The sequence below is a fragment of the Cinclus cinclus genome, chromosome 17 (assembly GCF_963662255.1).
Source record: "Cinclus cinclus chromosome 17, bCinCin1.1, whole genome shotgun sequence".
Lineage (NCBI taxonomy): Eukaryota > Metazoa > Chordata > Aves > Passeriformes > Cinclidae > Cinclus > Cinclus cinclus.
The window spans coordinates 5,188,645-5,214,836 of NC_085062.1; the positions used below are offsets into that span (position 1 = coordinate 5,188,645).

Consider the following 26,192-nt stretch of genomic DNA (forward strand, 5'->3'; position numbering starts at 1 on the left):
CCATCGGGGCTGCGCCAATGAGCGCCGCGGTCCGGGGCGGAGCTGCCGTTAAGGTGGCTCCGCCGCCGGCCCCGCGCCCCGCCCGCACCGCGCCCCGCACCGCCCCCCGTGCCCGGCGGTGCCGCTGCACGGAGCGCAGGCGGCCGGGAGGTGCGCGGGGTCCCGAAACAGGGTCCTGAAACGGGACAGGGGCCACTGGAGCTGGGACCAGGTGGCGGGTGTGGGGAGCCACCGGGGCGAAACCCGCCCGGCAGCCCCGAGCCCGGGAGCAGGAGCGGCCCCGCCGGCCCGCCCCGAGCCGGGCACCGCACGGAGCCTCTCGGGGAGCGGGCGCTGCGGCAGCGGGGCAGTCACAACCCCGTTCCCCCGGAGGGACAAACACCCACCAGGCCCGGGGGCCCACAGATCGCCGGCGGGACACGGTGCTTCAGGTGCTCGCGGACGCACATGTCGATAGTTTAAAGAAATAGTAATGAATATTGCTCCCACCAAAAAATTAGATCTATAAATAAGCGGCTGAGAACTGTTTGTATATGGCAGGAGAGTTTTAACGGGATTTTTTTCTGCAGGATCAGGATGCTGCGCTGTGATTAAATATTGATTTTGTGTAATTAGTTTTCATGTGAACTATCCTCCTTGCTGATGGCCTGGAGATTTCAGAACTGGCGAAGAAATGGAATTGGACGTGGAAATTATTACTTAGCGAAGTGACAAGGGGGGAAGAGGGGGGCGCGGGGCTCGAGCTGCGGGGCGGGCACCGGGGTGGAAAACGCAGCACTCGCGGTGCGACCGCGGCACAAAGGAACGAAAGGGATGTCTCGCTCCTCGCTACGGGAACGGCGGCAACGGAGGGAGGAACTGAAGGAGAGACGAGGCCGCCGGCCCCAGCATAGGGACAGCTGTTCGGACCGACAGCTGCGCCGGCCGGGGTCCCGCACCCCGGTTCCGCACCTCCGGGTCAGAGGCGGCCCCGCGCCCGGGGCTCCCCCAGCGCCGTCCCCTCTGCGCCTGCGTGCGCGCCGTCGGAGCGGCCCTTCCGAACGGGCACAGCGCCCCCTGGTGCCCGCCCGGCCCCGCCGCACTCCCGCCGGGCGGCGAGGCCCCGCTCCGTGTCCCCGCTCCGTGTCCCCTCTCCGTATCCCCTGTCCGTGTCCCCGCTCCGTGTCCCCTCTCCGTATCCCCTGTCCGTGTCTCCGCTCCGTATCCGCTCTCCGTATCCCCTGTCCGTGTCCCTGCTCCGTATCCGCTCTCCGTGTCCCCTCTCCGTATCTATCCCCTGTCCTTGTCCCCGCTCCGTATCCGCTCTCCGTGTCCTCTCTCCATGTCCCCTCTCCGTGCTCCCCTCCGTGTCCGCGCCCCCGCTCCTCTCCGACGGCAGTCATAGAGCCCCCGCTCCGGCCCAAGGTCCGTGCCCCCGTTCCGCCCCGGTGGTGGGCAGCCGGGCCGGACGGGGCGGGCCGGGACCCGCGAGCGTTCCTCGTCGCGGAAGGACGGGGTCGGTGCGGGAGATGTCGGGCGGAGTCGCCGAGAGCGGCTGCCCAAATTCGTCTTGGGGCACCGGCGCCGCCGCCACTCCCTTCCCCGGCTCGTCCTGCCGCTTTTGTGGGGGCCCTGGGCAGGCGGCCCACCGCCCCGGGATGCCGCCGCTCCCTCCGGAGCCTCTCTTCGCCATGGACACAGAACGGCCCTTAGCCCAGCGGCGATGTCGCCCTCGGGGCTGCATCCCGCACGTCGAGTCTGTGCGCCGCTCTAGGGCTGAGCCCCCCTCCTCCAGAGCCATCGCGGTCGCGCTGGAGAGGGAATTCTCATCCCCAGCCCTGGCTTGACCCAGCGGCACCCCTTCCGTGGATTGGGGTGGGAGCCAGATGGTGTCTGAACTGGACAATGGCAAACATGGAAATAATCTCAGCGAAGTATTCTGACAGTAAAAACAGGGAGCTGCTTGGAATGGCAAGGTCGGATACCAGCTGTGAAGTTCTGCTGGCCCGTGGTGTGCATGTGGGAAGTTGGCTCAGCCCCTGTTCCTAACGTGAGTTGTGCTCTGGGGCTGCCAACCTGCCCCACAGCTCCCGGTGTCCAGCACGGGGCTGGGAGCACTGGTGGGAGCGTGGCCCTGGGCTGTGGCCAGCACTGTCGGTTCACCTGTGTCACAAAGGGTCGCAGTCCCCAGCCAAGGAGAAGGAAGCCTCTCTCCATCAGACCAAGCAGTGAAAAGTGTATTTTATGAAACATATTTTTACTTTCATTCTTGGGGTTTTGGTCATCTTGGGGGAAGCAAGGAAAGGCATTATTTAAATAGTTGTAGCTGCTGGGGATTATTTTCTAAATTAACAATAGTAATTGTGCCTGCCAAATCCGAAGTTGAGGGGGTTCATTTATTTCAACTCTCCAGACAATAGCACAATTTTGGGTTTCATATTGCAAGCTCTAAAAACCAAATAGTGGGACTGATGTTTAAAAAAATAATTCAAACAACATCAATTCATCAGACTTAAATCCAGCTCTTTCCACTGTGACAGTTTAACTTGCACTTAGAAAAGTTGCTGCTCAGCAAAAAAAAAAAAAAAAAAAAAGAAAAAAATCCTTTTTAACAAAATGAATGCATCATACATAAAACATCACGGACCATACAATTAGTAAGCAAATGTAAGAGTTCAGCTCAGTTCATAATTATTCAGCAAACCTATTCAGAATGATTTTTTCTCCCTGCAGCAATCTACTGTGTGGGCTCATTACCACTGAAAATCTAACGAAGAAACCACCACAGAAACTGCACAAAATAAGCCCATATGCTCGAGACACTTTAGCTCAGCCAGCCCTTCGCAAGAGCCTCTTAAACCCTGACATGGAGGGAACCCAAGCTCACTTCTCTGGGGTGTTCGTAGTCCCAGCTCTCCAAAGGTGTCCTGTCTTTAGTGCAGCTTCAGGTACTTCAGCTGTAGCCACTCCCTTGTCCTCCGTGGTGCCACCAACGCCTCTGTGTCCCACAGCAGCCCCGGTGACCGGCCCTGCAGCAGGGGCTCCCAACAGCCACTTCACAAAAGAGCTCATGGGTTTCTCTTGGCAGGGATTTCCCTTTCTAGCAGGGATATTTGGTGAAAGAAATTGTAACATTTTGAAGGACAGGTCTCCAAATCTGTCACCTGATATTTTTAGTAAAGTTTTCAGCATTGCTGCCTGGAACAGTTTGAGGAAACCCTTGTATCTCATGTCTCTCAAACTACAGGGAACGTGGTGGTGGACCGGACGCAGGAAGCAAATGTGTAAAATTATTAGATGAGCTTGTGAGTGCAGGGAGCACAGAGCCAGCTCCCGAGGGAAGGCATCACTCTGCAGGGGATTGAGCCTGTCTGTGTGCATCTGCTTGAGCTCCTGAGAACAGAAGATTTTGGGGTGTGGAAGGGCTCTGTTCTGGGCAGGTCCCAGGGCCTGGCATGGTCCAGGCTGTGCTCAGAGCAGGCAGACCTGCTCTGCACATGGTGCCTCACAGGGATTTGCTGCCAGCACAGCCACGCTGCTGAGCTGGGAGGCACCAGCTAAAAACCAACATGTAGGGACTTCCAGAGATCCAACCTCTGCCACTCCTTGTCCTTCCCTGCTTGAGTGTCTGGAGGTGACATGGTTTGTAATTGAGATTAAAGACAATTTCATCAGCGAAACCTGATTTGCATTCAGTTTCTGGGAAGTTCACCTTGCCGGTGTAAAAATGTCATGCTTAGTTTTACCAACAATGTGGTTTCTAGAAAGACTGAACCAAATTCCTTCAGGCGCTTTACTGCTTCCCATTTTAACAAATGCATAGCTGAATAAACAGAGTTAAGGGACTAAAACCACCTCAGTAATTTCCCATAGGGATAGACAGCTATTTCAGAACTTAGCCCTTCACAGGGATTTTCCTGTTTGGCTCTTCTGCAAGGTTGGTTCAGTTGGTTTTAGTTCCTCTACATGGCTGCAACCTTAAGCTGTGTATTTTTTTCCTGTTTGAGTTTACAGGTTCCTCAGTATAGATCATTATATTTTCATAATTTCAGCAGAGTTTTCCATTGTTGCAAACAGCTTTTTTTTGCCAATTTAGTATTATTGGGAGCCCTTTATGCCATTTAGGTGAAAATTTTTGCAGCACATGGGGCACTTTGGTGTACATAAAATAAACACCAAAAATATGTTTTGATTGAACATATAATTTGGATGACTCAAAAAACAGGACAGTGCTAAAATCATGACACTGACAGTGTACATTAGTAAAAACATAGGAAACCTTAAAGCAATTTTTCCTGTTCATAGCACAGTTCACTGCTTGGGCTTTTGTTTTTCCCCTTCCAATTCCCATCTCAAAAACACATATGTAGGATCAGACATTACATTGAGAAGGGGATATTAAAAAAAATAAATATATATATACAGCACAACTATATATATATACACACACAATATATATACAACACAACAGAAACAGACAGAAGTAGTGAATTAGTTTGGCTACAGTAAAAGTTTTATGTTTCCTAAAATAGCTCAGTGAAACACAAATAACAAAATAGCACCTCTTTGTATGGCTCGCTAATCGGTGTTTAATTCTCCTCAGTGTTTTACGGTGCAGTTTGTGTGACCAACTTTGTTCTGCTGCTTTCCTAAACTTGAACCAGGTGGGAATTTATGTAAGTATGGTGGAGCAAGAACAATCTTTGAGCATCTGGAAAGTCTGGCTCACTGTGGGTGATGCCAGAAAACCACAAAAGTTAATTCATTTTTCATCATCTTATAAATTGAATTACTGTGAAAGGAGAGAGCCAGAGGGTGTTCGATAAAGTCCTGATGACTTAATTTCCCCTAAGTATTAGGGGAGAGCACTCTCCTTGGTGATTCCTCTCCTCATCCTGCCATCCCCTGGGATGCCACAGCTGCACTTCCATCCTCCCCTTGCCATCAGGACTGGGGACACCCTGGCTCCCGGGGCTCCCTGACCTCCTGGCTCTGCTGGAGAACACACTGCACATCCTGGAGTTGCCGGGATGCTCGACACCCTGGGGCGCAGAACTCACAGCCACCAGGCAAATAAGCTGCTCCTGTGTTTGTTATTTATCGTGTTACTTCAGAAAGTTTAACAGCACACGACGTGCGTTCCTGAACTTCGGCTCATAGTCCTGACTTTTCCAATTTACATCAAGTGCCCCTGCCCACACACGGTAGTGAAGAGGCATCCCATGAATTCACCTGCCCCGCTTACAGAATTATTTTCTTTCCAGCAGGAATCACTCCGGCACTATCGGCTGCTCTGCACAGCTGGCCCGGCTGCCCTTGCCCCTCGTCCACAGCCTCCCCCAAACCTCCCAACTACTCGCCAGAGCCACAAAGGGTTAACGAGCTCCTGCTGCCCATAACCATCGCTCCTCCACCATCACGGCCCCTCAGCATCTGTACAAAGGGCCTGATTTAATCCGGGTTGCAGACGACTCACATTGTACTCGCAGCCTCGGAGTGATGTCGGGTGATCAGGTTTCCAACTAATATCCAAAGCACAGCCCGAGCGCTGAGCGGGAACAAAGGCACCTTTGTTACTGAAGAAAAAAAAATCCCCTGAAGATATTAGCAGTGCAGTAGAGTTCAAACTGTTAAATGATTCAAATATTATTTAACGAATACATTTGAAATGAGGTCTCACAACCCAGAACACTTTTTAGATCATCATTTACAAAGAGCCACCTCTTCGCTTACTTCTTTATGAAGTTGCTGCTTTCACATTTCAATTACGGTCATTTTGCTTCCAGCCTTTTTCAGGGACTTCCCATGTTTTTGTAGCTCAGTTCTTTTCATGGTACAGTTCAGCCAGTGACTACTGGGTTTTTCAGCATCACATTCCTTTAATTTACCTTGGACTGTGTGTGTCTCTGTGTGAGAAACACAGGAGACAGCCTTTTGCAAAAGGAACAACAGGTGTTGTTCTAGAGGGTGCTACAAGCTTATAAAACAGAATTTTGGTAAATAAGCGTAACAAGATTTTAGCTGGGATTGGAGAAGCTCTATAGTTCAGGTTCAACAAATACCACTAATTTCTTCTGTGTCTTGGATATGCAATTCTTAACCAGAAAGCCATGTAATTTTAGACAGAAAAATTTAAGAATAAAGGTAGATGGGGTTCAGGAAAGAACCGTATCTCCAACCTGAGGAATAAAGTTTTAAAGTTAAATTAGGGCTTATAGCAATGAGAAATCCAAGGCTGCTCTGGAGCATGGACAGCAGATATTATCCCTGAAGGGTAACAGCAACATATTTGGGGCTGTGCTGGTGCCTGCTGAGAGGTTTTTAAAAAATACAGCATAAAATATAGCAAAAGTGGGGAACAAGCACCAGAACAGAGTGACTACGATTATCAGAACAAGTACCAGCATACCAGCAAAAAAAGGCACAGGGCAGCAGCAGAAATACTTCCAGACTGTGTCTTTAGGTGCACTGCAAAGAAATCATATCCCCTCACACCAGGCACCCTCCTGGCTCCACTGCCAGGGGTGGGACCTCAAACAGCCACTGCTGAGGAGACAGGGACAGCAACACAAGATTTCACTTAACTCACATTAAGGGTCCTCATGCAGGTGATACCTCAGGTGGAAGCAATTGAAAATCTGCCGCCAAAACCTGGGCTTGACACATTATCATTATAATCTTCATTGTGAGTGCCAGAACTCTGTTTGTGGTAGGGTTTGCACACTGATTTCTGCCCACAGCAAGCAACAAGAAGAGGAGGCTCCCAGGAATGAAATGTCTGCAGCCATCACTCTGGATAATCTTTGCTTCCCCACAATTATATGCTGTTGATTAAAATTAATTTTCCACATCAATTCAAGCAAGTAGAAAGTCTTTCATTAAAACTTAAAAAAGTTCGAAGAAAATATTTTCCCAGTGACTTTATCAAGATAAAATTAAATGGAGAAGACTCTTGAATTGTATGAACTGAATAAAAACCACAGCAGCAGCCTCGTGCTTCAGATTTTGCCATAAAACCACAGCACTGTATTTCAAGGACTTGATGTAGCTCCTAAATGTGGATAAATCAACTGGGGCTTGGAAATGCAGAGTAAGTTGCCTTACAGGACATTTTCAGACTGTTCAGAAAATATTTAGAAAGGCCAAAAGACCCAAAATCTCCACAGATTTTTTTTCCTGACATTTCTCAGTCTACATGTAAAGGTAAAAGACAGAAATAATTTTCCTTTCTCTTCAGTGATTTAAAGTCCTCCAGAAAAAAAGCAAATTCCTTACAAGTCTCCTTTAGATCACACTTGTGTATAGCCAAGTGATGGATTTCAAAGGTTACTGCTGGAATATGGTTCACAGCAGTCTATTGCAGTGAGTAACTATCACGTTTACATATCCATTATATCAAAACTACGTTACACTTCCACTGCTTCCTGTTGGTTCACCATCTGGAAGCTAAACAAGCTGGTAGTAAAGACAGAATTCAATTCTGCATTTACCAAAGGAGCTGTACAAGCCTTGGTTTGCAGCAGGTGATTGCACAACCCAAGCACGAAGAACCCTGCCCCAGAGCCAGCACTGGGCCCACCCTGAGGACAGCTCAGCCAGCTCCAGGAACGGGACCAGCCAGGGAGGGACACCCAGGAGCCCCTCAGCACCTCCCACCTGCCCGGGTCCCACCTCTGCCAGCCCAGCACCTCGCAGTGGGAGCCACAGCACAGAGTCCTCCCTGCTCAGGAGAGTCAAGGTTCCAGGTGCTGCTCAGCCTGAAATCCCAAACCAAACGCAGCCCTGGGTGAGAGTGGGACCCCAAACACCAGCTCAGGAGCAAAATGTGAGTGCCTGAGATAAGAGACAGAGCTTTTTGTGATCAAATTTATTTAATTAAATTTCATTGCCTCCTTTACTGTCAGTCACACCAGAGACTGCCAAAGGAAACTAAACATTGTACATTCACTACAAGATTCTCTCAAATTTTCACAACTAGTCCAAATCCATGGAAGTCACAGGGCCCCTTTCCCTCTGCACTGCAACACATGAACAATGGCAGGACACAGCTCCAGCACCGAGACCTAACCCCTTGGCTTCCAGGGTACTTCAACGACCTCTGTGTGTGTGCCGTGTCTCTGCACTTACCACAGCCCAGCCTCCTGGTGGGACAGGACAAATAATCCCTGAACTAACCCAGAAAGGAAACCAAACACATCACTGTGGTGCTGGAGGGTGGGTGCAGGGCACAGGTGAGACACCAGCACCGGGCAGGTGTGGCAGTGCCATCGTGCACAGCACCAGGACAAGGTGCACAGCACACCTGGCCCATGCTGCCAGGACAGCAATGTTTTGTCACTGCTGGTAACAGAAACCAGAGCCCTCCTGGGAAGTCAGGCAAGGCTTGCCCTGCCAAGGGTACTGGGAGGAAACCAACAGATCTTTATCTAACTAGTGCTTTTTAAAATACTACTTCTTTGATCCAACAAGCATTGAGATAATGTCCCTGTTATGTGCTCTGAATAGTTCCTTAAATGTGCTGAAGACCTTTTTCCTATGGAGTTTCCTACAGGAGGCATTTGTTTTCCCAGGGACTCTCACACATCAGCCCCTCACAGACAGCAGGGAAACATGTCAGGGGCTACAACTGAAACTGTCATCCTGTCTGAAAGTCTACATCTCCCAAAGTGTATTTCCAACATGAAAACAGCTACAGTCAAAATTATATTCCACTGCTGTGTGTGAAATCCAGAATGCCTGCTTGGCTTCCAAAGGGAAGCTCTGGAAAACAGCCACTGCACTGGCAGGAGTACTCCTGGAGGGAAGGACTGACCCTGTCCCCACTGCCCAGCCTAAGATACACTGGAAAATGCCCTACAGGTACTGTCAGTGTACTTGTCTAAAAAGCAGCTTCTGGAAAATTTCAAGTTGTAAATTACTTTATAAATCACAAGCCATTTTTCCTTAATCTTGCCAATTTTAATGAAGAAAACTGTTAGCATTTCAATGTACAAAAGTCCAATAAAACATTATTTTTTTTTTCTTTTAAATCAGTGAGTGGGTAAAGTTTGGGTTAAACTTACTCAACAGTAAAAGTCTTCCAATTTCCACTAACAGAAATTTTTTTCTGATTTGACTAGAGGATAATGACAATCCAGAAATAAATAGCTATAAATACATTCATTGTTCCTATTCCAAAAACTCATCACATAGGGAAGACATAAGACTGAAATTAACTTGTTTGAGTGTTCCTTTACAATGAGAGATGGGCAAGTTAGAGCAGAGTGATTTGGACAGGAGAGAAAACAAGTAGGGCAGAAATTGGTCCAGTATTGACATTCATGAACATAACCAGTTAGCAAACTTCATCCTTTAAATGACACTACTCAGTTGATTTTTTATTTGCTTGGGGTATACATAATGAAAGCAGTTTCCTTGGAATCTTTGCTAGGACAGGTATAGCACCCAGAGACACTGTAACCACCCCTTCTGTCTGCATGTGTGTGTGGAGTTATATACAGAGTCATGCACCCACACACACGGCCAAGGTCCGGCACCGGCGTCCGTCCGGCGTCACTCGTCATTGGCAGCGCTCGTTCCTCTCACTTGGCCTTGGTTACGCAGCTGTGGAGAGAGGAAGTGCAATTTCTGCATGAGCAGCTTCTTCAGACAGAGCTCCAATCATGCAGGGAGATTAGCTCCAGGGAAAAGCAGGACAAGGGACTCAGAACGCCACCGGGACTGAGAGTCACACCAAAGCAATGCTGGCTCCTGAGAGAATTTCAGTGGGAGCTGTCCTTGGGTAGGACCTGCCCCCTGGGGTGGGAGCAGCTCCCTTCACTGGGGAGCCCACACAGATCAGTGGGATGTGGCACCTTGGGCTGGGATGTTACATCAGTCCCTGTGAGGAACAGCAGCACCCAAGTGCTGGGCACAAGCACCAGGAGGCTGTAGCTCCTGGAGAAGCTGCTCCTGCAGTAATGGCTCTGACACAGTTCAGTGTCTGTAAAGACTGGGAGGAACTGGGTTTCAAGAACTGAACGTCTTTGGAAGGTGACGCTCCACAGCTGCCCTAAGTGACATGGACCAAGTCCACAGACCACTTTGCTACTGGGTGTGCAGCAAAGCCATGCTGGCGTGTCTAACTGGTGCCTAGAAGGGGCAGGTGCCAGGACTCAGCAGCATATCCCACACCTCGGGTGCCTGCACTGGGTGAGCATCAGACACCAGGGCAGGTGGCCAACACTGCAGGAATTCTGCTCCCAGCCTTAGTGCCTGCATCAGTGCCCATCTGGGGTGTCCTGGGCACCGTGGGTCAGTCCCACCTGCTGATCACCACACCACACCACACCACACCACCGAGCAGGAGGAAGGTAAGGCCCACATGGGTTATGTGGACATTAAGATGATTTCTGCTAGCAATTCCCATCCAAAAGAACATTAATCCCTCTTCTCCTTTTCCATCCAGCAGTTGACTTACACAGCTCGTTTTGCCTCAGAACCTACAGAGAACTCCTCTAGACGTCCGCAGCCAAAGTGCCTCGAACGGAACCCTTCTTACGCATCTGAAGTGAAATAAAACGTGAGCTCCACACACAGAACCTGCCACACCGTGGTTAGTATGAGAGAAGGAATGACCTGCAGGGCCAGGATCTGCTTCTCCCTGGCCAGGGCCAGGACCAGCTACAGTTCAGGGGGTTTGGCCATGGTATGGTATTTCTTTTTGGCAAGGAGACCTGGGAACTGGAGAGCAGCTGTAAACAATGCTGCTTGAATTTTTACCAAGCCCACGATGCTCCAGCATGGAATCACCGCTCAGGATTCCCAGTGTGGCATCTCTACCCTCACACAGGCATGAGAGAGGCTGGTCACAGGGCTTTGGCTGGACCAGATGCTTTCCTACTCTGCACTGATGAGCCGATGCATGTTTCATGGAGCAGAGGTGCTTCTCATCTCCAGCAGCCAGAGACAGAATCCACCAAGTGAAACATAAACAGTGATAAAAAGATGGACTGGGACAGAGAAACTCCGGAAGAACACTGATGAGGGTTCAGAGAGTAACAGAAAATAACAAAAGCAGAGATCCTGACTATAAAAAATCGACTGAAGATGAAGCACAGGAGCAACAAAAGAACTGGAATGTGCACAGAACCCAGAGAAAGATCAGCTAGGAGCAGAAGGAAGAAAGGGTGTTCATGAGAAGGGGAAGAGTACCAGGACACTGTGTGGGAGAGAACATGCACTGCCAGCCCTGCTTTGTGCCTGGTTTGGCTCTCAGCATCACAGAACTGCCTAGGGCAGCCCTGTCCATTCCTGACCACTCTGCAGGGACAGGGGCATGGACATATCTGTCACAATGAGCACCTCATCCCTGAGCACTCACTTCCCAGAGGTCCTGGCCATAAACACACTTTGTGGTGAACTGGGGATGTAATGGCAGTTACTGGTGAGCACAACAGATGGAGTAGTTGAATATGAAGCAAGATGACAAATTATTTTGGATAAAACTAGCATTCATATCATTTGGCCGTGACACTTTTGCCTTTAGGCTGTCCAATAACGCACTGCACCACAAACCTATGGAAATGACATCATTTATAGGTGTTTGTAGATACCCCTCCTGCAACAATTGGAAAAACCTTGAGACAGTAGGTCCTCACTCCTCTCACATTTCACAATAGCCACAGAAATCTAGGTTAGTGTAACATCATACATTTACCTTGTGCAAAAAAATCAAACCGAAGCAACCCAACTCTTTCAACAATACACAAATTCCAAATTCCTGACACTAACATCTTCCATAACAAGATATTTGCAAAAAACAATTTGCCTTTGCAAAATGAGAAAGTATTAAGTAAATATGTTTGATGCTTAAGAATGAGGATAAATGTTACACCCAGAGATACATGAGCTGGGCTCGGCTTAAGGTAAGAACTAAAAGAGCAGCAAATATTTTGGAAAAAAATATTTAAAAGGAGCTACTTACCAGTGAGAAATGTGAAACACAACATCCACAGTCCACAGAGACACAAAGGAATCATTTCATCATGCACACAGGTGTGTCAGGTTCTGCTGCCTCTCTCCAGCACACCCCTGGTGTGCACTCCTCACTGCCACTACCCTTGCCCAGGGAAACTGGATAAAGTCTGTTTCAGTGCAAATGAAGAACTAGGGATGTGCAAAAGGGAACCCTTCTGGCAAAAATCAGTTTAGAGAGGACAGCTGTTATGCTTCCTCCTCCACAGACACCTGGGAACAGGTGGCTATAGGAACAGGATCAGGCATGAATTAGAATTCAAGAAGAAACCCCCCATGATTTGAGAGAACAACTGCCAAAATACCCAAATGTCCATGAGAGAACAAAGTCTGCAAGAGTGAGTGAACACCAGCCTTGTCCAAAGGGTATTCTGGGGCTGCTGACCCAAACCCTCCAGCTTATGGAAAACGAGCATTTGGTGCTACAGCTCAGCACAGGACTGTGAAGAAACACTTCTTCCACAGCCAGGAAACATCCCTACACAACACAGGCTGTTCCACACTGTTTGGAAAGTCTCTGGAGAGCATGAGTGGGGAGGGAGGAGCTGCAGCTGGTTTGGTACCAAGAGCAAAGATGCACCAGGCACAGATCACAGAATGTGTCACAGGGCCCCTGTCCACAGCTGGTCTGAAGCCTCAGGCAACCAGGTTAGAGGTGACTGGAATGGGTCAAACCATGCAAACAGCAAGCTGTAGCTGAAGACACATTGTGTCTTGGAAGGAACAAGACACTGGAATTGTCTGGGTAACCTGACTGGGTTTAGGGATGAGGCAATTGTCAAAATGGGAAGAAAATACAACTACAAATCTGAGAACTGCAAAAATGCCAGCAGGATTTAACACAGGAAAGGCTCATGCCACAGGTCATGTCCTAGAAAGACTCTACAGAAGAAGAGCCTATGGTGGCCTCCTCCTCTGAATGGAGACAGCAGTGACAGTTCCCTAAGTCTGAGCTTTCTCCCAGACATCAGCCCATGACACACCAGGCCACACAGATTTGGTCCTCACTGCCACTAAAGCAGGAAAACTGACATGATGTCAGCTGATTTTACTGACTTCCATTTCAGAAGTAAAACTTTGGTTTGGTGTGCTAATTAGAAGTGGAACAGCTGACAGGTGATACAAACTTGCTTGAAAACATGCTTGAAGAGAAAAAGTAATCAGAGCTAGTGAAAACTAGAAAAGAAACAAAGCAAGACACGTGATGGAACAGGACAGTGACAGCTTTGAGTTCCAACCAACAAGTGGCAAAAGGGCCCTGAATGGGACTTTGTGCAATGGGAGTGGTGCCATAAACACAGAGGCAGTCAGGGCAGACATCCTGCACTTAATGACATCAGAGGTACTTACCTTACAGCCACCTCCAGCATGACACAACAGAATGTAGGAGCTTGAAGCACATGGGGCTGCACTCAAGGGGCAACAGCGCTCACCAGCAATTGCCCAAACACACACACAGGCATGGACACCACACAACTCGCCTCAGTTTCTGCACAGATAAATCTGCAGGTAGAAGCATGCACATCTGAGCTTTTTTTTTAAAAAAAAAAGTTTTCTTACCGCTTCCAGCTCCTTCTGGGTTTCATCCTCCATTCTCCTGATGTCCTCCATAGTCAGCTCAATCCACTTGTCAATCCAACAGAACAGCTGGCGGTGGAAGTTGGTAAATATCCTTTTTTCTTGCTTTAAGAAGATAAACAAGCATTAGATCGCAGGTAGGACTTGCTGGTGAAATGACAGCAGCTGCTCAGTTTGAAGAATTAAAATCTTCAAGTGAGTGCTGCTTCACACTGCTACGGGTTCAGCCACCTCACACCCCCGGATCCCATTTAAATTCAACGCAAAATTTCTCAAAATGCTTTAACATAGAAAAAATGAACAAATTTCACTATCAAAAAAAGTTTCAAGAAAACTCAGCCATTCACATTACTTGAGAATTATGAAGAATGTTGTTAAAATCTGTTCCAGCTCCAAGGCAGCAGCAGCCAAACCAGAACAGCCATTTCCTGAAGACTGCTTTTTTCCCCTAGAGAACTGTTCTGATACTACCAGTGAAGCCCCACTTGCAGCAAACCAAGACACAAATTGTTTGACTGGCTGGGGATATGGACAGGAATTCCCTGGTTGTGAAACTGCACCACTGTTCCTGCTCAAGCCCCCACATCAACACAACCCCAAAAGGCAGAAGAACTCACCTTTTGTATAAAGTTTTCGACTTTGTTCTGCAGTCCCCACCACTTAAATTTGATGGTCACCAATTTGTAAGCACACATTTTGGGACACTCCTCATCAGTTGCTAGCTCCTTCTGTTTGGCAATAATAGAAAAGAAGTTTTTAATACTTTGCAATTTTAATTATTAGAAGTTATAATTCTAATTAGTGTGTTAGAATGATAAATAATTATTTTCTAGTAAATCAATTAAATACAACTATGTTGTTACGATAATAAGCGTTATTACAGAAAAACAACATTCTAATCAATAACGTGGGGCTGTTCCTGACAGCCTCCCTGTGATTCACTCCAGGGCACAGCACTGGGCTGCTCAACCCCTGTGGGCATCTCTAGTGTGGCACACATAGCCCATTCCCTGCTGGGATAGATTCTGATGGCTGGCAGGGGGTCCTGGCAAGCTCTGTGCTGCTGTTGGGGTGTCACTGGGGTGTCACATGGGGGATGTGCTGGGTGGGCCACAGGAAATCTGTTCCTCAGTTGGAGCTGAGCCAAGTTCTGAATAAACCATGAACTTCTGCTGATAAAGACTTCATAAGGCTGTAACAGCAGCTCCTAATACCTTCCAGTTTGGCCCCAGAGGTCCTCTCTTCGTCTTAACTGACTGGAATAATGCAGGATCTTCATCAGCTTTGTAGTCCTGCAACATAAAACACTCTGAAAATCAGGAAACACCACCAGATTCAATATCCCACTGTGTTAAGCTTCTACTCATGGCTGCCAAAACAATTCCCTGAGTGTTCTGGAGCAGGATGGGTGCAGGATGGTGCTGCCTCACCATGGACAGCTCGGCTCAACCCCTGTGCATGGGGGGAAAGCCAGTGGGTACAGAGCTGAAAGGGACAAATGCTTCCAACAGATGGATTTACTGAATTTTACTGGTGAGGGGTATGAAAATGATTGATAAAAATGCTGCCACAGAAACTAGGAAAGGATTAAAAACTCTAGGCTCAGTGAAAGCAAGTAAGGTTTATAGTGTATATAAAAAGCATTTATCCAAGAGTACCATTTCACCCACACAATCCAACAATTTAAGTTGCTTCAAAGCAGAGCAAATGCTTGCTACAGAAAAGCCCAATAAAGTTTAGCAGAATTTAAGATTTCATTTTTAAATAAAGTTTCAGTGAAGTCATGATCTGCAGCACACGGAGTGAAAGAAACACCAACAAGTGAAGCAGCTCCTGGCTGCTGAAGATCACATCAGATTTCAGCTCCAGCTCCTTCCCTCAGCACAGAGGAACAAAGGCTACTTCCAGACTAAATTCTGAATCTACAGAGAAAGGCTACACATATTAACTGTTAATGCTTTCACAGACATTCTGACATTTACAAAAACCTACTGCAAGCCAAATGGAGCTGAAAAATCCAGGAAGTCCTCCCAGAGGAATATGATTGCACTTACAGAACATCAGCTGTTACACTTTGTTCTCCCTAGTCTTCTCTCACTGTTCCCAGTTCTTTTAACATACTGGATACAACTGCATATTAAAATAGGCTGAAGAAACCCTAATTTATCTAAAAAACGTTACTAGGTGTTCAGACAAACTTCCATATTGAGGACTCAAACATATACTTTAGGAATTGAGCAGGTATTTCCTAGAAACAGCAAAGTGAGTGAAGACATTTCAATCCCATTGCTAATCTGTGTTTTATGAACTTTCACAAGCCAGGACCCTACTCTAGTTCTCTCTCTAAGATGAAAGAATAGTCTAGTTTGAAGAACTCACACAACAGTCAGCCAACCTCAGCAGGGGCTGCCACGGTTCTCCACAAGCCTTCCCCTGCCTCAGAGCCTGAGGAACCAGCCTATTTGTCACCTGTCCCACTTATTTATGATTTTACTGCAATAAAGCACAGACACCACAAAGAGCAAATACACAGCAGCACCCAGTAACCAGCCCTGAGTCCCCTCCTGCTGCATTCAGCCACAGCCACTGGCTGTGTCTGAGAACAACTTCTCATCTCACAAGTTATTTCCAAATACTGTGAGAGAGGACAGCTGCAACCCACTGGAATCCTCAGTTTCTGCATTGTCCTGGAGGCTCAATGTGATACACTCTTTAAAAATTACTTTTTAACAATCCTTGTGTGGAAAAGAGTCATCTTCTTTACATTTAAATCACCTTTAAGATACCTATGCAAATACTACAGCAAAATGTTTTTACAGAAATACATTGAATGTTTTAAATTACTGATCGTGGCTGCCTTTTAAAAACTTCACTCAACCACTGGATAGAAGACATTAAAGTGAATCAAGCCATAGCAATGGATAAACAATTTTGCTCTATGTAACCAATTGCTGTCAGAACTGCTGCTGGTTTGGGGCAGCAGCATGCCAAACAGAAACACAAGAATTCCACATCTTAGTGCCAGTTTTATAAATAAAACCAGGTACTGCATTGAGACAACCCTGAATTTATTTTCACAGTGGGAACATCCTGCCAAGGCAGAGCTCACTGTAGTGGTGTGAGGCATGAGACATTTAAACTGAGCTACATGTGCAGCCTTGATCTGCCTGGTTTATGGAGTGACATGATTTGTCTGGATTCCCCAGGGACACTCAAGTCTACACGATGCTGTTACCTGCAATCCTGCCTCCCATTGCACAGGGACACTGGTAAAAAGCAACTGTGCTCTTGCATTTAGGGCAAGAGCATAAAAATAACCACAGCTGGAAACACTGGGGAAGAAAATGTTATCTATGAGTAAGATGTAGGAGTGAAAACAGAAATTCCAAGAAAACAGATGAGTCACAGTAAAGTTTTCTATGCTAGAGACAGAAGCTTTGAACCAAGACCTTTTAGAACTCAGTTAACCCAAATCGTGTTAAGGACAGGAAAAACCCTTTATAGGCTAAAGCCTAGATGGACAAGACAGCATTGCAGGAACTCCTCTCTACACACAAATCCTACAAGCATGCAGGGAAGAAGACTGGACTAGAGCCAAAGTACAAATAAACAACAGTTCTTTGCAGAGTTTAAGGAAAATATCTGTGCAGCAAGAGCTTAACTCCTGACAACAACAAGTCCTTCTTAGGAAGAAACACAGGCAGCTGCTGGAGCAAATATTACAGCTCAAACCCATGAAGCTCCCTGGAAAGCTAGAAAGACAAACATCAGCCTGCAGCAGCAAAACAAGACAGAGGAGCAAAACCATTTCAAAGAAACACACAAATAACATTTCACAGGCAGTTTCTGCTTAAATTCTCAATATAATATGCAGGAATGCAACCATCTATTATCAAGAATGAATTAGAGAGTCTATGAACCATATACAATAAAGCAGTACCACAACAAACCCAGGACCTGGACACTTCTTTACAATTCTCACTGTCAGTCTTTAGACCTGCTCAGAGTAGTAACAGTGCTCCTGAGAACTCATGGTTCACTATCAAATGGTATAAAAATTCAAAGCACACATACACAAGAGTATGATTTTAAGAAAACTTTTAGAACCCAACGGGAAAATTACACAAGTCTGATACCTGATCTGCAAACCCATGAAAATGGAACTGAGCATGGGAGTGGGATCACACTAACTAGGTAGATGGACACAAATTCTGGCTTTCCAGGTCAATACTGTATTAGTGTTTTAAGCAAGAGAATGTACATACTACTGATGTTATTGAGCAAAAAGCTCACATGCAGATCCTGTGGAAGGAAACACCTACCAGCACTTCCCTCCAATGTCATCCACAGCCCTGAGTGCTCAGTCACAGCACAACAGAAGACCAAAATCAGGTTTATCCAAGTATGTCATACTCCCATATCTTATAACTGAAACAGTCACCAGCACCACTTTACACTGCCCTGACACGCACTCGTGTGTTTTAGGTAGGTTTAGCTAAATGACTTTTGATAAAAAATGTCTTGCAGTCACTCCCATCTCCTAAAGAGCCCTGCAGCTACAGCACAGCTATCAGGGGAACCACTGCCTGAGATCACCTTTGAAAGAATGCCAAGGTTCAAATGAGAAATGACACCAGCCTGGTTATCACGGACGCACATCGTGGTGCCAGAACAAGAAGTTAAAGGTCTCTAAGAAGGAGGCTGGAAGAGATGAGTATTTATAAACACCCAGGACAGAATGAAAAGAGGGGCATAAAACTAAAAGCACATCATATTTGTACACAAACAGGCTGTCCCATGGGATGTGTCATAGCATGAAGATTCCAAGGTTCAGCTCTAATAACGTGGAGCTGTTTAGCTGCCTATTGTGATAAATTAAGTCTGAAATGGGAGAGATCCACCTATCAAGCTCTGCAACTTGAGACTCTTTTAACATTTCCTTACAGACTACAGAAGAGCAATTCTTATAGTCCAATATATTACCTCAAACTGTAGAAAAACAGACAGCACACAGAAATCCAAACTCTTAAGGCCTGTGTAATTTGATTCATATAAAACTGTACTCACAGAACTTTCTTTCAAGTAATAAAGATCCACTATGACCTAAGCAAGCATTTACTGCCTTCATTGTACAAAAATAGCTATTGAAAACCTGATTTCAATTTGTTTTCACTACACTCTAGTTTTCTACAAATTGTTTCCAAAACCACAACCTCCTCTGATGTTAATCGAGTGTTCATTTTTGCTTACACTTTAAAAGGTATTTCTCTCCTGGGAAGTCACTTTTATATACAAACAACATAAAGTGACACAGACTCTATACTGGAGATGATTAAGAGAAGGCAGGATTAAATGTGTATCTAAAGAAAGTCACTGCTGTCACCCAAATTATTTCTATACATACTTAAATGAGCACAAGTCAGCACATGCATGCCATCAGTAGCTTAAAGAAACTTATATTTTCATATTTATGCTGATTGTAGCTCTGAAACTAAAGTAACTGCAGCACCACAGGAGGGTGGACAGTGTTCATTCACAGAACAAAAGGATATAACTTGAATACATGAAAACTTTTTCAACACTGCCGGATTTTACAGATGCAGCTCCACTCTTTCAGTTCTATTGTTACCTGAGGTCGTACTTTTGAGCTTTTCCAGGTAAAACTGTGTTTGAGAAGATAAATGTACAAATAAAACTCTCGTTTGGCAACACTGACTATTTCTTTTCCCTAAAAGATGGAGCAGACAAAAAAAACCTCACCCAGCCACTTAGAATTATAATTCCTAAACAAGCATCGTAACAAAAAAAAAAAAAAAAAAAAATCCAAAACCATACAAAGCAAATGATTTCAGACATTACCCCTCAGAGAGAACTGGTGATTGCTTGAGTATCACTGAACAAAGATTAAGAAACTACAGGAAAAGAACATCTGACATTCATGTGTCTGTTGGGTGAAATCCACACAGTTTTATCTTATTCACTACCAACACAAAGCACAAGTGGAATCAGCTGCATGCTACACCCCAGTCCCACCAGAGAACATTTACTTACCCCTGGTTCTACTTGAGTTCTATCTGCAATGTCAATATGGACAACCTCAACACTCTTCCATGTGTTTGGATCTAAATTGTGAACCTGCAAAAAAGGAGAAGGAATTATTCCCATGCTGGGAATCACACAGTGATGCACCTTGTGCAGTCCATGTGTGTGCCAGGGAGTTTTTCAGGATGCTCTAAAGGCAGCATTCTGCAAACCTACCCTTTCTTCCTCTTCCTTTCTTAAAGGGAATGATCTCCACAGTTACAGTTTAATTCACTCATTAATCAATTTTAAACCAGCACAAAGCCTTCACGTCTTGTGCATTCAGGAAACCTGGATTTAAGAATAAGCTGTATTCATCTGTCACATTGGTTAACACTAATGAAATCAAGCTCTAATTAGAACCATTACCCATTCCATAATCTCCATGAATTTTTTAAGCTAGAAAGAAGGTGTAAAAATTCCAAGTGCAAATATGAAGATTTCAATAACATAACTGATCTCATAGGTTCCCTGAAGCATAGGACTGCCTTGAAGGTGCACCAGGTGTAATCTGAGGGTGTGTAAAGGTCTGAGGATGGAATCACCTGCACACCTGTGGTCTGTCCAGCACACCTAAACTCAGTCACAGCCAGAAGAGCTGTTCAAGAACAATACCCCTTCTGTGTAGTACATCCAGAGTTACAGCTCACCCAAGCACTGGGAACAGACTGAGATCTACTCCTCTCTGGATGGTCTATAAATACTTGTCACTACAGATCAAAATTTTCCTGAAGTGACACATGAACCAAATTGGCTGTCTGGGGAGAAAAACAAGAATATCACCAGCTGGGACAATTTACAGAGGCAGCTTCAATATTTAACTACAGAGCATTCACAGATCAACTCCAGTGGTCCTGAGAAACCTGTTCTCAAATAAACTTGTCAGCCTAACTCTCAATAGTATGTCTATAGTAAAAGAACAGGAAATAAAAAAAAAAGGACTTGCCAAAAAGCTATTTAAGGATTTGCATGAGAATCAAGCACCTGTATTGACCTCTAAACATAAACACCAGACCCCTTCTTCTGTCCTTGGATCTCCTCAGATGAGACAGCTTCACCACCTTGCAAGGACTTGAAAAATGCTTTTCTTGTTCTACTCACTGGTCAGGCATTGACTTTATGCAGTATAATTATCCACCATCACCAGGTACAGAATACTTTATCTGTACTAACTGCACAATTGCACTAAGGCTTGGTATCCAAACCCCCACTCACGTTCTCTGTTGTTCCCAAATCTGGTTTATGCCAGGTCTCAATTTTTATGAAGAAGTCATCTTTCATGTATTCATTCTGTAAGAATTAAAAGCAAAAAGCACAAGTCTGATTACCTCTCTGCTCTAGTTTAGATAAATGGTATATCTTCACACAAGCCACTACTAATCTCTGACTAGCAACACAATCTATCAGAAATTACCAGAGAAACAGCCCCCTTACCTACACACAGAAACAGGTACATGATAATCTTGAACTAAAGCAGTGAGTACTAAATTAAAATCAGTCATGTTTAAGAAATCCAGCTCTACCTGTGCACACCAGTAGAAATAACCCTGCCATTTGCTGTCCTGCTGCCTCAACCCTGAAGTTCTTCACCTCAATGTTCAAGTAATTTTCAAATTATTAATCCTGCACTTAGATGTTACTGTACAGCACAATTACAACCATAAAGCTGGATCATAATGGTCCAGCTGCCACCAAATTGTACATCTCAAAAGAACGAGAGAGCCCTGCTGATTCCAGAAGGGAATGCACAGGTATCACGGTGAGTCAAGCTCAACAGTTCAAACTCACTTGTTTCTCCTTGTATCACATCCACATGGTAACAATCTAAACCATGTTTGCAAGTGAGCAGATAAAGCAGTTTAACATTTAACTAGTAAGTTTTCATTAAACAGGTCACCAAAACATGTAAAATGGAATTAAAATCTTAATGACATGATTCCCATGCAACTAAAAAAAAAACCAAACCCAAATCCTGAGCTGCACTCATCCATTTAGATTCCCAGTTACCCCACTTCAACTGAGGCAGGAATTCATTTTACAGCAATGGCATTTCAGACAGGGACTGATTTCATTTCACTGCTCTTCCTGCATTCAGGAGTGTAGAAGTCTCTGCTATGTCACTTTTCCCCCTCCCATCTTTTTTAGCATTATGTCTTCCCAGGACAGACATTATGCATCTGTAATGGTAATTAAAAGCATAAAAGAACACACAGAAAACGAAGTAATTTCTCTGATAAATTATAGTTCTAATTACAGCCATGTGCAGACAAATAAATTAACAGGAGCTCTACACCAGGAGTCCTAGCAAGGCACATATGTCAGGCTGGAGCCAGACAATTGTAGTGGCAGTAACAGACAAAATACATCTCCAAAAATACCAATATATAATTGGGAGGATTTCAAATACTCACTGTCACAACTGGTGTCGTTGGAAAACACGTGCAATGAAAAGGAAAAGAAAACACAGAGCATTATTAGATACAATTGTTTCTCAAAGGTCTCACATACAAAAACACCAAGAAAAGAACACACAGGGGACACTCACTTGTTCTACAGTAGGGATATGCATTCCAGGCCTTCTCATGGAACACCAGGGACCCTTCTGGAGCAATCATCCTTACAAACCCAGGGACTTTACTGGGAAAACAAACATGGACAATGTGCTTAAAATCCTAACAGCTGAAATTCCTCACTGGTTCCTTCCACTCCAATAAGAAAGGCACATTCTACCCAAGCATTTGAGGGATTATGACGTACGTGGTCACCTGCAGTGAAATACACAGGAACTTCAAAATTTTTCCTGATCACGACATAATTAAGAAAAAAATGGGAAAGACAATGATAAGGTGATTGAGTGAGCTGCGTGATCACAAGGAAGGCTGTGCTATCCCTTCTCCTGCAGAGCAGCAAAGAGACCTGCTGAAGAAGAGCACTGCTCAGAGCCCTCACCTCCAGCTCCCTGGCAAGCAGCTCCTAACCTGCAGCATTAACTTTATGTCCCACTCATCTCTGACTCCTGTCCAGAGCAAGTAAACACAATTCTTCCAGCTACCCCAGACAAGTATCCCACATATTTAAATTCACCCATCGCATCTCCCCACTCACCAGATCACTCATGCACAATTCAGAAAACTAGGAAGTGGCAGGAAAACACACACAAGTGTGTGAATAGCAAACAGTGGAAGGCTACCCTCACTTTCAAACATTTCTTGCTCACTACCAAGGGACTAAAACATGCATCAAGGCTTTTCTCACCTCTTTAAATGATAGATTTTGTGAGTATATTGTCCCTTCTCTCCATCCTGTTCATAAGGCTCATTTTTTAAGACCTGAATTCCTTCCCCACCTCCTGTTTCATTTTTGCTAGCTTCTGCCACAGAATAAAGTTGCCCAACTTGATACTGAAAAGGAAAGAGAAGTCAAATGTTAGCACCAAAGTTGGCTAAAACTTTTAACATGCTAAAAACAATTAGCTGTTTCCTCTGACAATTCAGTAGTACAAAAAAGATTATCAGCAAAGTAAAATACACCATATAAAATAAATTCAGTGAACTCTGACAACTTTTTGGCAACACATATCTACAGCTCACAAGTACCAGGTCTACAGGTTGTTCCACAAGAACCCAGCACTTTGGTGCACACCATAACTTCATTATTCCTGTCCCAAGACCTAAGTGTATTTGTCATTCTCTGCCTCACCAAGAAATAGTGAGTTTACAGATTTTGGAGTGACCAATTTCAGCTCTGAGCCTTCCCAATTCACACTTTCAACCAACTAAATCCTGCCCTTACAGGACCCAGGAAACACACACTGCAGAACAAGTGCAATGTTTCCCTCAGAAGCACGTTAAACACTCTGCCACGATAGCCATCCTATCATGACTCTCATTTAAATGTACTTCAGTGCCATTTGAATTGCTGGCTTCAGATCTGGGAAGAAAATTCCTACACCTGTGGCTTCAGAAAAAGGCTTGGAGACTCTCAGTGCTGGATCAGCAGCAAAGTGCTGCCACAGGGCACAACTGTACTGGCAGCAGTGGAAGGCTCAGAACACCTCAAGGCTCTGTGCTGCATTTGCTTCCTTGGAAATTCCTTGATCGGAACAAGGATCACACTTGTGTCACTCAGTCAGCACAGCCACAGCACAGGGAATGTTTGGTCACACTTCTGACAGAAAATCCCCTCCCAACCCTCAGTCTGAATAAAGCAGGGAGGATCAGGACATACCTCTTGCACTGAGCAAGGTAAAACCACTCGGCTGAAAGAGGAAAAGAGAAAATTCAGTAAAACTAATCGTTAGACTTCACCTGCAGATAACAGATATAACACAGATATTCAAGACAGAAGTGTCAGAAGGAGCCAATTCAAGTTTTCTCTTCAGAAGTCTCTGTGACAAGGAGGCTTTGCATATAACAGAACAAACCCAAGCAAAGTTCAATGCCAGACATGTTACAAAATGAAAGACAAGGGACGGGAGATAGTAGAAGCGGCACAAAAGAGCCAGGAAATCTGGGATCTACTTCCAGCTCTCTCGTAACAACTTTGTGCTATGCTAAATTTGTTTATAAACTTTTGAACCTACACGTTATCTTTACTACCACTGAGGCTACAGCCACTGGACTCCGAAGTAGTTAGCAGCCAAAAGGTGGGACAGAGAAACAAACCAGCTTTGCTGGCAGGAGCTGCCAGGGGAAAGATCTACCCAGTGGCGTGGAGCTCCCGGCGCCACCACAACAGGGAACCGGGAGCAGGGAAGGGCTGTGATCCCACTGTGGGGCTGTCACCGCTGCCATCCGAGCCGCTTTGTAAGGAAAACGGGGAGAAATCCCCCGCGGCCCCGCCGCCTCCCCACGACCCGACCCGACCCGAGAGCCGGAGCTCGCGGAGCTGCCGGTGCGGGGCCGCGGCTCTGGCTGCAGGCAGGGACCGCTCGGCACCGCTCGGGTCGCGTCCCTGCCCTGTCCAACGGCCTTTCCCGGGACGGAGGCACCGGCGCACGGAGCAGCGGAGCGGCCCCGCTCCCCGGAGGAAGCGGCGACCCCGGGGCCACACGGCACGAGCGGATCAGGGCGGGCCCCGGCGGCGGTGGGCGCGGCCTGGGGAGACCCGTCGGGGCGTGGCCCGGGTAGGGCGGCGGCGGTGGCTGCAGCGGTGGCGGTGGTCCCGGTGCCCGCTCCCCTCAGCCCCGGCCCCCCCGGCGCTCCCGCCGCCCCCACTCACAACTCCTTGATCAGCACCATCTTCCCGCCGCTCCGCGCACGCGCCGCTCCCGAGCCAGGCCCCGCCCCCGCCCGCGCGGCCAATCGCGAGCGCGCCTCGCCCGCAGGCGCGCACGCGCAGAGAGCCGCCAATCCGAGAGCGCGCAGCTCCCGCGAGCGCACACCTCACCCTCCAGTAGCCAATCAGAACGCGCCGGGCCGGCTCCGGCGCGCATCCGCCGTCCCGGGGTTGCCGACGGGGTGACGTCATCGCGAGGCGCCGCACGCGGCGGTCCGGTGAGGGCAGTGAGGAGCCCGGCCCGGCGGGGAGCGAGAGCACGGAGAGGAGCCAGAGAGCGAGGGTGGGGCTGGGGGCCGCGGGACGGACCCACCGCACTGCCTGCCTGCCTGGCGGGCGGGGACGGGCCTGTGCCGCACAGCCCGGGTTGTCCGCTCCGCGGTGTCGCGCCCTCACGGAACGCCGCCGTTGCCGAATGGGGTCACCCCCAGCGCCTTCCCGGCGTGTGGGAAGTGAGAAGCTGCAGTGTTGATGAATTTCGGGGAGCCCGGTTCCGCCGTGACACCGAGCGCCGTGTGCGGCTCCGCCTGCCTTGGCACTGTCGCTCTGGTCGCGTGGTGCCAGCAGCGCCGCTCTGTCACTGCCGGCCCCTCCACTGCCTCTGTCACACGGCGGGGGGAAACTAAAATCCCTTTTACAATCGGTTTCAAGCAAAATCCTTTACCCGCGGATCCTAGTTAACTCTGGACTGCCCCTGTATTGCCACGCAAATGAAAGCACACCAAATCCTTAAGAGACTCGGTTTCCGCGGCCAATGCCGCCCTCTTGTGAGACCATTTCTTTTAGCCTCCATCGTAGTCACAAGAAGGACCATAGGGATTAATTATGACCTGACGACCTGACAACCTAACAAGGTTTAGCCAGGCTGGGGCTTCGACCTTCAGCTAGCATTTAAAGATACAAAATCAAAGGAGTCTGCAAGTCTAAAAGCTCAGAAACATCGAAAGAAGGCTGAAATCCCCAAGTGGGCTTCCAGGCTGTGAGGAACCTGGAACACTGCTCCTGGAGGAGAGGAATTCCATGGTACCTCAGGTGTGCTGGGGCAGTGATACTGGCCAGTGCAGGGGAGTATGACAGGGACAAGTTCTAACGAAGCTCCTGTTTGGGGGGGGGCAGAGGGATGGGACCACCCAAAGCATGGTCTGTGTGCTGAATTTGGCTTTATCCTGGTTTACATAATGACTGAAGTTATCCTGTGGCAAAATGTTGCCCTAAGAACAAAGCAGCCAGGAAGCATACTTCTACGTTGAGGTTCTCAAAAG

At 46.9% G+C, this 26,192-nt stretch overlaps 1 protein-coding gene across 2 annotated transcripts; it reads right to left on the reverse strand.

Moving 5' to 3' along the window:
• Nucleotides 1-9,326: 9,326 nt before the first annotated feature.
• Nucleotides 9,327-24,904, reverse strand: PITPNB (phosphatidylinositol transfer protein beta). 2 transcript variants are annotated; one of them, XM_062504506.1, is made up of 12 exons: nucleotides 24,874-24,904; nucleotides 23,881-23,911; nucleotides 22,909-23,054; nucleotides 22,199-22,290; nucleotides 22,065-22,072; nucleotides 20,869-20,943; nucleotides 19,624-19,707; nucleotides 14,787-14,864; nucleotides 14,190-14,300; nucleotides 13,555-13,677; nucleotides 10,439-10,523; nucleotides 9,327-9,582 (listed from the first exon to the last, which is right to left on the reverse strand). In XM_062504506.1, the coding sequence occupies exons 1-11, from the start codon at nucleotides 24,891-24,893 to the stop codon at nucleotides 10,476-10,478; spliced, it is 816 nt and encodes a 271-aa protein (XP_062360490.1). In that variant the 5' UTR covers nucleotides 24,894-24,904; the 3' UTR covers nucleotides 9,327-9,582; nucleotides 10,439-10,475. The 2 variants fall into 2 exon arrangements, with proteins under 2 accessions (XP_062360490.1, XP_062360489.1); XM_062504505.1 differs by lacking the exon at nucleotides 10,439-10,523.
• Between the last annotated feature and the right edge of the window lie 1,288 nt (nucleotides 24,905-26,192).